Genomic DNA, 13,174 nt, shown 5'->3' on the forward strand with positions numbered 1-13,174 from the left:
AAAGGTGTTTATAAGGTGAAAACACTGCAAAATAATATATACAATATGATCCCATTTTTATTTTCAAATATGTGCACACACACTGCACAGAAGGCAAGGCCCCCCAAGGATGTATATCTCATACTATTATCAATGAAGCTGAGTGCCAAAGAATTGATTCTTTTGAACTCTGGTGTTGGAGAAGACTCTTGAGAGTCCGTTGGTCTGCAAGGAGATCCAGCCAGTCCATCCTAAAGGAAATCAGTTCTTAATATTCATTGGAAGGACTGATGCTGAAGCTGAAACTCCAATACTTTGGCCGCCTGATGCGAAGAGCTGACTCATTTGAAAAGACCCTGATGCTGGGAAAGATTGAAAGCAGGAGGAGAAGGGGACAACAGAGAATGAGATGGTTGGTTGGCATCACCGACTCAATGGACATGAGTTTGGGTAAACTCTGGGAGTTGGTGATGGACAGGGAGGCCTGGCGTGCTGCGGTCCATGGGGTCACAAAGAGTCAGACACGACTGAGCTACTGAACTGAACTGATCTCTGGGTGTTGAGATTTGAAGCTTTTTTCTTATTTATTTACATATTTCTTTGCACTACTATTTTTTTTAAATCTTTTGTTGTGGCATGTGACTTCCGTAGTCTTAGTTCCCTGAGAACCTGGGCGCACAGCAGTGAAAACATGGAGTCCTAACCACTGGACCACCAGGGAAGTTCCCACATTTTTATGTCATTTTTAATTTGTTTTAAATGAGCATATATATGATGGCTGAGGGAAATGATCTAGAACTATAGGAATTAGACAAAAGAAATTAGATAAAAACTGAGACTAAAAGTTATCCATGCAATAATATTTATGATATTCAAATTGAGGGGAACCTCTCAAACATCTAATAATATGGGAGTGGCTAAGCAAACTACTGTATATCAACTTGGTAAAATGTTGTTCAGTTGCTAAGTTGTGTCCAACTCTGCGACCCCATGGATTGTAGCACACCAGGCTTCCCTGTCCTTCACTGTCTCCTGGAGTTTGCTCAGATTCATGTCCATTGAGTCAGTGATGATATCTAACCATCTCATCATCTACTGCCCACTTCTCCTCCTGCCCTCAGTCGTCCCCAGATTGAGGGAAAGATCATCAACGTCTTTTCCAGTGAGTTGGCTCTTCGCATCAGGTTGCCAAAATATTGGAGTTTCAGCTTCAGCATCAGTCCTTCCAATGAATCTTCAGGATTGATTTCCTGGTTTGATCTCCTTGCAGTCCAAGGGATTCTCAAGTCTTCTCTAGGACCACAGTTTGAAGGCATCAATTCTTTGATGCTCAGGTTTCTTTATGGTCCAACTCTCACATCCATATATGACTATGAGAAATACATGACTACTAGAAAAATTATAGCTTTGACTATACAGACCTTTGTTGGCAAAGTGGTGTCTTTACTTTTTTAATATACTGTATTAAAAATGACAGATATGTGGATTGTTCATACTTGAATATATGAAATGGGTAGAACAAAGAAGAATATCATTAATACATTTCATATTGATTACTATGTCATGTAATACATTTCATACAGTAAAATGTGTGTAAATATTTAAATGGATTTGGAGAATGTAGATAGTATTACTAGTGTTTCTCTTTTTTCTATTGTGGTAAAACAGACATAGGGGCTTCCCATGTGGTTCAGTGGTAAAGAATCCACCTGCCAATGCAGAAGACTCAGTACACGCAGGTTCGATCCTGGGTCAGGAAGATCCCCTGGAGGAGGAAATTGAAACCCACTCCAGTATTCTTGCCTGGAAAAATCCCATGGACAGAGGAGCCTGGTGGGCTACAGTCCATGGGGTCACAGAGTCACACACACACGACGCACATAACTTAAAATTTACCATTTAACCATTTTATGATTCAGTGGCATTAAGTACACTCACAATGTTGTGTGATGATCATCACTGTCCATTTCCAGAACATTTTCATCGCCCCAAAGCAGAAACTGGTGCATGCCTGCTAAGTTGCTTCAAACATGTCCAACTCTTTGTAACCCTGTGGACTGTAGCCACCAGGCTTCTCTGTCTATGGGATTCTCCAGGCAAGAATACTGGAGTGGGTTGCCATGCCCTCTTCCAGGGGATCTTCCCAGTCCAGGATTTGAACCAGTGTCTCTTATGTCCCCTTTATTGGTAGGCAAGTTCTTTACCACCAGCACCAACTGGGAACAGAAACTCTGTGCCCATTAAATAATAATACTCCATTTCTTTCTCCTGCTAAGCCCCTGGTAATCTGTTCTATTTTCTGTCCCTATGAATTCGCCTATCCTAAGTACCTCATTTAAATGGAATCATGTAATATTTGTTCTTTTGTGGGTTTTTTTTCCACATAGCATAATGTTTTGAAGTTTCATTTATGGTATCAGTTCAGTTCAGTTCAGTCGCTCAGTCATGTCCGACTCTTTGCGACCCCATGAATCACAGCACACCAGGCCTCCCTGTCCATCACCAACTCCCGGAGTTCACTCAAACTCACGTCCATCGAGTCGGTGATGCCATCCAGCCATCTCATTCTCTGTCGTCCCCTTCTCCTCCTGCCCCCAATCCCTCCCAGCATCAGACTCTTTTCTAGTGAGTCAACTCTTCTCATGAGGTGGCCAAAGTATTGGAGCTTCAGCTTTAGCATCAGGCCTTCCAATGAACACCCAGGACTGATCTCCTTTAGAATGGACTTGTTGGATCGCCTTGCAGTCCAAGGGATTCTCAAGAGTCTTCTCCAGCACCACAGTTCAAAAGCATCAATTCTTCGGCGCTCAGCTTTCTTCACAGTCCAACTCTCACATCCATACATGACCATTGGAAAAACCATAGCCTTGACTAGACGGACCTTGGTTGGCAAAGTAATGTCTCTGCTTTTTAATATGCTGTCTAGGTTGGTCATAACTTTCCTTCCAAGGAGTAAGCGTCTTTTAATTTCCTGGCTGCAATCAGCATCTGCAGTGATTTTGGAGCCCCAAAAAATAAAGTCTGACACTGTTTCCACTGTTTCCCCATCTATTTGCCATGAAGTGATGGGGCCAGATGCCATGATCTTAGTTTTCTGAATGTTGAGCTTTAAGCCAACTTTTTCACTCTCTTCTTTCACTTTCATCAAGAGACTCTTTTGTTCTTCTTCACTTTCTGCCATAAGGGTAGTGTCATTTGCATATCTGAGGTTATTGATATTTCTCCCAGCAATCTTGATTCCAGCTTGTGCTTCATCCAGCCCAGCGTTTCTCACGATGTACTCTGCATATAAGTTAAATAAGCAGCGTGACAATATACAGCCTTGACATACTCCTTTTCCTATTTGGAACCAGTCTGTTGTTCCATGTCCAGGTATCAGAACCTCATTCCTTTCTGAGACTCTCTTGTATATGTAGAACACATTGTGTTTTTCCATTCATCTGTCAGTGGACACTTGGTTGTTTCTACCTCTTGGCAATTGTGAATAGTGCTGCTGTGAACGTGGGTGTACAAATATCTCTTTGGGACTCTTCTTTCAATTCTTTTGTATATATACCTAGAAGTGGAATTGCTGGATTGTATGGTAATTCTTTATTTGACTTTTTGAGGAACTGCCAACCTGTTAGTGTCGTCTTAATATAAAGCTCTTCAAGTTTATTTATATCTACAGTCCCCAGTTCCTTTTGCTGTGATTAATGCAGACATGAATTATCAAGAGATTAGTACAGATATGAAAGCATTTTGCTTTTTTTTTTTTTAAAGGGAAGAATTTTATAGAGTTTAAGGCCGTAGTGTGTTTTGAATGTGGTTGTGGAAGACATGGTCAACTCAGATAACTGAAAGTTACAGATGATTCTACAACTCTTAGATTTTATCAACAGTTTTTACCTTCTCCCAGAAAGATTTAATCAAGGTAAAAATAAAATGAGTGGACTTATAATCGGTTTATTTTTGTTCTGTTTAGCCAGGGGTCAGAGACAGAGGAGAGAACCAAAAGACTGGGATATTCTCCTGGATGCTGGCTAGATGAAAGTAGTTACATCATTCTGTTTGTCTCAGTGACCTAGGTTCCCCAGAGCTAATGGTCTTGAAGGAAGTAGGAAGTGTCCTTCAGTTAACTGGGTTGAATTTGTGCATAGGAGCCTTGCAATCAGAGCTGCAAGGAAGAAGAAGGCAGGAAACAAAAGATGAAGGAAAACTTGGTTTTTGTCCACTTCTAGCATCCAGTTTTTTTTTTTATTGATGGGAAACAGACCTCTCTCAGGAAACTCGGTGTGGAAACCTGGAGTTCACAGTTCGTAGTCCATTAGGAACAGGAGAAAGAGGACATATATAAAGTAATCCATCATCCAGAGGGACATGGTGTAAATTGTTTCCAGTGACAAAGACCAGCTGGTTAAGTCAGGAGAGCTTTGGGCAAGCTGTATGTGCTTTTATGGGCTGCTTCGGATTCCTGTAGGAGGGAAGTGAGTGAAGATACCGCAGTTCAGCCAGGCTTCCTAAAAGAGAGACAGTTGGTTACCATGTCTGCTTCTTCCATGCTGACCTCTAGGTGTTCGGGCTGTGCTCTCTTCCAGCCAGCGTCCCATGTTCTGTGGCCCCAGAAAAACCAATGTGTAGGCCTCAGCCACCCCAGGTCCGACGTACATTCTCCTTGGACACCATCCTCAGCTCCTACCTTCTGGGCCAGTGGCCACGAGATACTGATGGGGCCTTCACCTGCTGTACCAATGACAAGGCCACCCAGGTAACGAAGCTCTTTCTAATGGGGTGAGGGGTAAGAATGGGGTGGTGGGGTGACTGAGAAGGTCTTGGGTCTACTTATCAACCCTCAGTCATTTACGTGACTTGTCCTCGGTTTCGGCTATACATATTCACTATACGTGAAAAGCTATATGTATATGTAAACATCTCATGTTTACCAGCTTAGTTCTCTTTGTAAATTTACCTGAAAATGAGTTTGCATTCCACCTGTTGGGAGAGAGAAGGCAAACCATTTGTCTTTGAGTATTCACGTGTGGATATACAAGAGTTGATTTTGGAATTTATTCTAGATTTTAATAAATGAGATTTACCTTGCTAAAACAAGCCAATATTCAGCTGAGTATGCATTCCCCGACAACTGGAAGAGGTGGCCAAAATATGTGTTGAGCCAGGATATATCCCGCTGGAGCAACAGGAGGGGAAAGTTCTCAGATAATGGAGAGTTGATCCTTAGTCAGCAGCCTTATCTGGGATTTTAGGGGACCCATTTGAGTCCTGTGGAGCCCAGGTCCCCTCTTCAGGGTTTTTCTTTTCATTAATAATCCTAAACTTAGAAGGAATCTCCACAATCATCCAGTTCGTTGGTCAGTTTTTGAATAAAGTAGTATTAGCCTGAGCAAGAAGTTGTCTCGTGTATGAAATTATACAAAGATATTTCTTCGTCTGACTGAGGACTTTGACATTCTCAGCAGTTAAGTTTTTAAGAATCAAATCTCCCTTTGATGCAGTTTAAGCCCATTCCTGTTCAACTTCAGGACAAATGAGTTGTTCTCAGGAAAGAGGAAACAGGGTGGGGAGAACACAGGCTCAGAGGAGAGGCAGCCCGCATCCTGGGGGATGCTGGGCCAGTTGCTCTTCCTTTGCAGTCGCTGGAGTGTGCCCATCCCGCCTGATCGGAGGTGGGGTGCTGGCCAAGTGGAAGAGGCTTTTGTGTGCTCACTTCCCTTGTCCTCCTCTGTTGAGCACATCTCATCAGTCCCTTTTATTTATTTTTTAAATGAGATCCATTTTCAAATGTTATTAGTGAATGTTTGAATGCCCAGTGCTGTTCTTGGCATGTCAGAGTGAAGAACAAGGAAATGAGAACAAGGTTTGGCCTTGGTGAGTCTGGATGCCAGTTCCATGAAGGCCAGTAAACCGGGAGCCAAGAGATGAGATGGGGCCAAGTGTCTGGCACAGTTTACAGGAGGGACATTCTCATAGGAATACGCCACCTTGGAGCAACAAAAGTTCGCAGTTAAAATCGATGGCCCTTTTAAGATCTATGAACAGCATGCTCTGGGTAGCAGATCAAATAGGCCTACTTCCTGGGAGCCCTGGACACTGTTGTTCCCTGTGTCCCCTGAAAAGGGCAAGTAGTATAGGTAATGATTCCCCATCACAGGCCTGGAGCACACATCCCTTTCTCTTTTGAGAGAATGGTTAGTCCAAGTAACGTGTCTAGTCGTGGAGGGTTTCCTGGAGGAGCAAGACTTGAGGTTGCTTCAGATGTGCTCATGATTACATCCACTTCATCAGACAGCAGGCTTCCACGCACCCCACCTATCCCTGAATCCCTATCTCTGTCATTTCCTGCTCTCCGCCTTCTAGGAAGCCTCCATCCCACTCCTCAGATGGCGTTCTCTTTGTCAACTCAGAGCAGGGTTGGCCTCAGATGTTCCCTGGCTAGATTTAGAGGCATGGGCTCTAGGCTGTGTGTTTTTGCTCAGGCTCCAGCTGCAGGCCAGATCTTTTATATAACAAGTCTGGGCTTCTTGCCACAGCAAGACAGAGGTCAGCGATGCGCCTCCATGGGTCTGGCAAGGCTGAGCTCTGCAGCTTTCCTCTTTCCCTGGGATGGGCTCCAGCCCTCGAGGAACTCTTAGCAACCTGTCAATATTGTGGCTGCAGTGAGGAGGTGGGAGAATTCTGATCAACATAGGCATCCAAACCCAAGTATGTGCTCGGCCCGTCTTTCATTCCTGGCCTTCTGGGAATTTTCTGCTTCTAGGTTTTGGGCTCCATTCAAATTCCTGCTTAAGCACCCTGGCCTGGCACAAGCTACCTTCTTCAACACTGGGGTTACGCCAGGAACCCAAGCCTCTCCTGACATCTCCCAAAGTAACTGGTACTCCTTCCCTATAGAGCACAGCTGCATCACCTAGAAAGGACTGGAGATGGGGGAGAGATTTTATGGGGGAGATACAAGGGCTGTAGCGAAGAGTGGAGGGAAGGTAGCGAGGCCAGAACCAAAGTTCTCGAAAGCTTTCAGTTCAGTTCAGTCCAACTCTTTGCAACCCCATGGACTGCAGCAGTTGCTAAAAATAGATGATGCCAGCACCTTCCCCTAATTCCTTTGAGCTCGAGCGGGGACAGCCTACCCCTACCTCCTGTGCTCTGTCTTCTAGCCACACCAGTGTAGCGCCTCCACCACATCTGGAAGGCCCTCACTTCTGCTCTCTTAGTTGTGCTGCTGACCCCTGCCTCCACCCCTCCTCATACATACCTCCAGCCAGCCACCAGAGTGTGTGTTTGAAGACCTCATCACCCTGGCACTCCTGGGACAGGACTCACAATGAAGACAGCAGCTATAGTCATGGGGTGGGCCAAGCAGCTCAGCTCCCCTCTCCAAACCCCCGGAGCAGGCAAGAGACCTGCAAGTTTCACATGAGAACACACTGTCCTCAAGGCTTCTTCCAAGGCAGAAGATGGAGTTAAAGTTCTCAGTTCTTAAAGGTAGCAGGTTGCAAACAGTCCCAGTATTCTCTCCTTGGGCTTAGCTATGTTTTAAGCCCTTAGGAAAGCACAAAGGAAGCATGGGTGGTTCCCAGGCATCTTGTGGTCTGATGTAGAGAGCTAGCTTACCCAGATATTTGGGGCAAGTGAGAAAGAGAGGTGGGTGGGCCTTATTTGGGAAATTGGTTCTTCTAAGGCGGTGTGAATGTGGTCATCCGGGAAGGAGGGCTTTGGAGCTGCTCATGTTCTGAGCCAGGGTGCACACCAGGAGCAAGATGACCAGATCTCCCAGAGGTCAGCATGGTGGGTGTAAGGAAGAGCTTGGGTGCAGTGGGTGCTGGACTCAGAAGGCACAATCATTGAGAACTCGGAAGGCTCCTCTGTGGTATCACCATCATCTGGAGGTGTCTTAATATCTCGGAAAACTGTGCCAGGATTGTCCAGGTCAGTCTGCCCTCCCCCAGGTCAGCTGGTCACTCAGAGCTGGCCACCAAGTGCTGTGGGCCAGTCCCTCCTAGTGCTGGGCCTGGGCGGGTAATGGCAGCACATTCTGGTGGTGGTGATTGCCCCCTCCCTTCTTTCTGGGAGTCTTCTGAAGGGAGGAAGTGGTCTTACCACAGTGGGATGACTGTTGGAGCCACTGGTGTTCTCATCCTGCAGACAGATGCAACCCTGGGTGCCTGTTCGCCTGGCCCCATCCTGCTCATCCTTAGCCCCGTTTCCTCTTCAGGCTCCAGGTGATGTGGGGAAATGCCCTGATGATAGACTTTTTTTCTCCCTTTAGGTCTGAGTTACCTTTTGGGGAAAAAATTAGCTTAAGTCCTAGACTAGCAGAGTCGGACACGACTGAAGCGACTTAGCAGCAGCAGCAGCAGCAGCAGGGCAGAGGTGGCAGGCTTTGTTTAGAAAGCCTGTTTTTTCTCTTTGTTTTCCCTTTCTATGACTTTCCCAACCTCTGTGCTGTCCTTCTCTTTTCCCCAACACAGTGCCTCAGCATTTGGTGATGACACACAACTCAGTCTGCTCATCACGGGCTTTTTTTTGCGGTTGTGAGGGTCTGGGCACAATGCCTGTTTCCCAAACTGGTGAGCAGAACCAGTTGTTCAGTATATGGTTTGATGGTAGCTGAGAATATTTGAAAATGGGTCCATGATGGAAATTTTGAGGGTTGCAGACACTGTGGGACCAGAGAACTCTAACTCTGCAGCTAGAGTTCTTGGTGCTGGCTGACCGACCATCCTCAGAGCCCTCCCTGACTCTTTTTCTGGCCAGAGTCCCAAGTGGTTGATTCCCTGCTGAATTTCAGCTCACCATGTAGTTACTGAGCATCTGTACTAGGCCAACCACCATGCTGCTCTGCACATTCGCATAGTAGGTACACATTGGGTTATGTCCCCAGAGCCCAGCCGAGGTCACTGGAGAAAGCGAGGACCAGGACTCTTCCTGCCTCAGAATCAGGACAGAAGCTTAGCTGGCTGTGGGGCAGAGGAAGAGGTTCCAGTTTGGGGGGTTTTGGCTCCATCTCACCCCTGCCCTCTTGTTAGATCAGGCTGCTGTTTGGAAAGCTGTCCTCACCCTAACCCAGTTTTCCCACATGTTGCTCTGAGACTTCAGAGTCCCAGTTAAAGCTTCCTTGGTCTAACCCACATCAGTTTTGCATAATCCGAGCATCATCTGCATAGTTGGCTGATGCCACTCATGACCAGTAAGTAGCCCTGCTTCTCTCTCAGCTGCTCCCCAAGGCCAGGGTGTTAAAATAAATCTGTTCCAGTGTGTGAGTCCCTTTGACAAACACGACTGGCCTGCTGAGCTCAAGCTTTATCCTGCTTCCAGAAGACCATCTGGAACAGCTACTTACCGTGCTGTCACACAGCCTGGCTTGACCCCTGTTGTGCCATAAAGGGTCGCTCTTTGAAGAGTAGCCTTCTTTAGCCTTGACTTTTATGTGCTCCAAGGAGACCTTGGACCAGATATCTGGGGTGAGACCCAAGAGGAGGAGCCTGTCTACCCAGGAGCACTGGAAATAAGGCACAGGCATGGTTCCTCTCTTGATGCTCCCAGTTCAGTTGGAGTGGCCAAAGCCCACACCTGTGCACATGCCTGCCTGAAGAATACTCAAGGTCAGTGTGTAAGCAGATTCACACACAGGATAACCTACTGTATTAGGTTCCTGAGGCTGATGTAACAAATTTCCTCAAACTTAGCGACTTAAAATGATGGAAGTTTATTGGCATAGTTCTGAAAGTCAAAAGCCTGAATTCCATTCCACTGGGCCAAGGTCAAGGTGTTGGCTGGGCTATACTCTCTCTGGAGGCTCTCTGGGAGACCCATGCCTTGCATCTTCCAGCTTCTGGTGGCTTCCAGCATTCTTTGGCTTGTGGCCACGTCACTCCACTCTCTGCCTCCATGGCCACATCTTCTTCTGCGAGTCACATGGTCACAGCTGTGAGTGTCTCTGTCTCCCTCTTATAAGGACACTTTTAATGGCATTAGGCCCCACCAGGATAAACGTCCCATCTCAAGAGCCTTAACTTAATTGCATCTGCAAACACTTCCCCATATAAGGTGACAGCAACAGGCCCCAGGGATTAGGACCTGACTTCTTTGGGGGGCCATTTTCAATCTGTCACAACACTGATGTCACCTACTACTTTGCCTCTTGCTCACTCTACCCCAGCCACACCGATCTCCTTATCGTTCACAAACCTGCCAGACTGGCTTCTGCTTCAGGACCTTCGCATTTGCTGTTCCCTCCATGTGGCTCACTCCTCATCTCCTTCATGTTTTCATCAGATTCTCCCTTTTCAACGAGGACTTCCCTAACATTTAAAGTCATGTTCCGCAACCCAACATTCCTATCCTCTTTCTTTAAAAAAAAAAAAAAGATTCTTTATTTACCTTTGGCTGCACTGGGCCTTTGTTGCCACTCACGGGCTTTCTCTAATTGTGGCGAGCGGGGATGACTCTCCAGTTGTGATGTTGCGTGGGCTTCTCATTGCAGTGGCTTTGACTTCTCTTGTGGAGCACGGGGGCTCTAGGCACACAGGCTCAGTAGCTGTGCACAGGTTTAGTTGCTCTGAGGCATGTGGGATCTTCCCAAACCAAAGAATTGAACCCATGTTCCCTGCATTGGCAGGTGGAATTTTAACCACTAGAGCCCCAGGGAAGTCCCTCCTGTCTCCTGTCTTTGCTGTATTTTTCTCTTATACCTATCACTGTTTAAACTGTGCCTCCAACTAGAATGTACACTCAAAGGAGATGAGAATTTTTGTCATTTTGTGTGTTGTTATATCCCCAGCACCTGGAATTGTACCTGACACACAGTTTGCATTCAGTAACTCTTTGTTGAAAGCACATGTGATATGTGCCCTGAACCCACGTGATCAGAGAAGATGCAGAGGGTGGCAGCAGGCCACGTGAGGTGGACAGTTAAGAAGGCTTCCCTGATGGGAAGGCTAAGAAGAGCTGGTAGAGCGCGCTGTCTTAGTTGGGGATGCCAGGCTTCGAGGTCAAGGGATAAGGAAAGACAAAGGAGATGGAGCTACATTTGGCTGTATGACAGAGAGCCCAGGGTGGAGGGTAAGATGGTGATGTCTGTGGTGAGGGGTGGGTGTTGAGGCAAAGCGATGGCCTTTAGTAGCACAGTTTACAGAGTAGGCAGTAGTTGCCAGGAGATGCTGCTGAGCAGACTGAGGTGCGGTGGACTGGGAGGACTGAGAGAGGAGAGTCTCCCAGCTGCCGTGAGTTTTCACATCCATTCTAGCCTCGAGCGCTGGCCTACACTTCTCCTTCCACCCCCTCACATACCTCAGAAGAAAGAGGCAGTTGAAAAGTTTTCAAGAGATGTTAGTAGACTCAGGGGCAAGCCTGAAGGTGGCTGATTTACCACCTTCTCACCACCCACCTGTGGGTGCAGTATCTTCCCAGAGGAGGAGAACGGGCAGCACCTTAGCCTGTGCTTAGCACCCCTCCTCTGCAGCCTCTGCCACCTTTCCAGGGATAACAAGCTGGAGTGGAGCTCAGCTCTGATGAGCAGACCTAGTTATATATCGGTTTGGCTTGGAGCCCTGGTAAGGAGGAACATTTGTGCATCTGCCCAGCTCAGGGGCTATGGGAGAGGCAGCTTCTCCTCTCTTTTCAGCATATGCAGTGGTAGGGATTTTCTGAGGCTATGTCTGCCAATACTCTGATGGGCATTTGGAAGTAGACCAGCTGCTTGGTTTCCCCTGTTAGAGCCAGCTCCACCTCCAGGCTTTGGGGTACAGCCTGAGGTCACCGTTCTGTGGAAGAAGGGATGGTGGGGCTTCATCTCTGGAGGGTCCCCCTTGTGGTGCTGGCCTCAGGGAAAGGAGTCAGGGCAGTCGTCTCACCCTGGCTGTCTTGCACGGCCCAGCAGAGGTCCTGATGGGTGGGCAGCTGGGAGAAGGAAGAGGCAGGGAGGCTCGGCCCCCGTGGCCCCTCTCCTGCAGCTGTCGTGCAGGGCAGTCTGCTCCCACAGCCCCGCTCAGACTGCCCCCACTGAGCTTTTCTTAACAGCTGTTGGGTGGCGAGTTGCTGGGCTTTTTCCCTCTTATCCTCCCCTTTTCTGTTTGCAACAGCCTCTCGGGGGAGGTCAGCGGATCTGTTGGAGGAGACGGTTCCCAGGCCCTCATGGTTTTGGCAGCTTGTGCAAAGAAGTTAGAGAGGAACTGGTTCCACTGGAACCTCCCCCTTGGGCCCCGCCCTTGGAATGGAAGTAGGGATGCTGGCGGGGGAGATGGACCATGTCCTCCTCTGCCTCATGCTTAGAGTCAACAGCTTCCCCCCTCCAGCAGGGGCTCAGGAAGTGGGTCTACAACTGTCCCTGCCTCCATCCTGGGTCCTCTGTCTTCTGCACAGCGGGGAGGAAGGATGGTGGACTGAGAGCCTGGTTCTCACAGTGACAGAGCAGGGCCTAGGAGAAGGAGCTGCAATAAAGCCAAGAGAGGTCAGGTGTCTGGGCTGAGTTCAGAATTCTGGCTCCCCCCTTTGTGAAAATCCCTCCTGCCATGTATTCAGGGGGACACTGGGGCCCCCAACACTCTGTGGACAGGAAAACGTCACAGAACAAGCTTGAGGCACTTCGCTGCAGGAAGTCTCTTGCTTCAGTCCAGGATGGAGAGCAGGGCATCTCTGTTGAGCTTAATGGGGTCTTGTCTGGTAACTTGTTTTCATTAGACTCACAGGAGCCTGGGCCCGAACTGGGCTTTTAGATGGGGAGGGAATCGGGGATGCCAGTGGTTCCCTGAACTCAAGCTCGTTTGGACCTGGTTGGGATAGAGAGGGACAAAACTGGTCCTCACTGCTGGGGAGAAGCACCTGGACTTTCTGGGGCTATAGTCCCTGTGCAAAAGTCTTAAGAGAGTAAAGAGCAGGTTGTCCTCATTGGCTTATCAGGGACAGTTTCCTGGAGGATGTGGTGAGAGGCAGTGCAGGTGGAGAAGCCTAAAAGAATGAGAGGGGCTGGCGGCATCCTGGGGGCTGACGTGCAGGCGAGAGAAGACCACCCAGAGCCACCCCCTCTGTCCTGAAAATGGTGTGTCTGCTTCCCCAGTGCTCATTGAGGAGCTGAGCTGTCTCACTGGGTTTCTCTTCCTGCAGACCCCCCTATCCTGGCAAGAGCTTGAAGGCGAGCGGGCCATCTCCTGCACACACAAGCGCTCGGCATCCTGGGGCAGCACAGACCACCGGAAGGAGG

The 13,174-nt window shown here is 48.0% G+C and overlaps 1 protein-coding gene across 2 annotated transcripts in view; it reads left to right on the top strand.

The window, feature by feature from the left end:
* The window catches only part of FAM117A (family with sequence similarity 117 member A), a 44,202-nt gene that overhangs the window by 21,558 nt on the left and 9,470 nt on the right, over positions 1-13,174 (top strand). Inside the window, exons 2-3 of one of the 2 annotated variants that reach the window (XM_055407595.2) lie at positions 4,557-4,726; positions 13,078-13,173. In XM_055407595.2, the coding sequence (XP_055263570.1) occupies positions 4,557-4,726; positions 13,078-13,173 (266 nt within the window). Of the gene's footprint in view, positions 1-4,531; positions 4,727-13,077; position 13,174 lie in introns of both variants that reach the window. The other variant, XM_055407597.2, reaches the window with a different exon arrangement.

The sequence above is a fragment of the Moschus berezovskii genome, chromosome 20 (assembly GCF_049115385.1).
Source record: "Moschus berezovskii isolate FMDL1 chromosome 20, NW_MosBer_1.0, whole genome shotgun sequence".
Classification (NCBI taxonomy): domain Eukaryota; kingdom Metazoa; phylum Chordata; class Mammalia; order Artiodactyla; family Moschidae; genus Moschus; species Moschus berezovskii.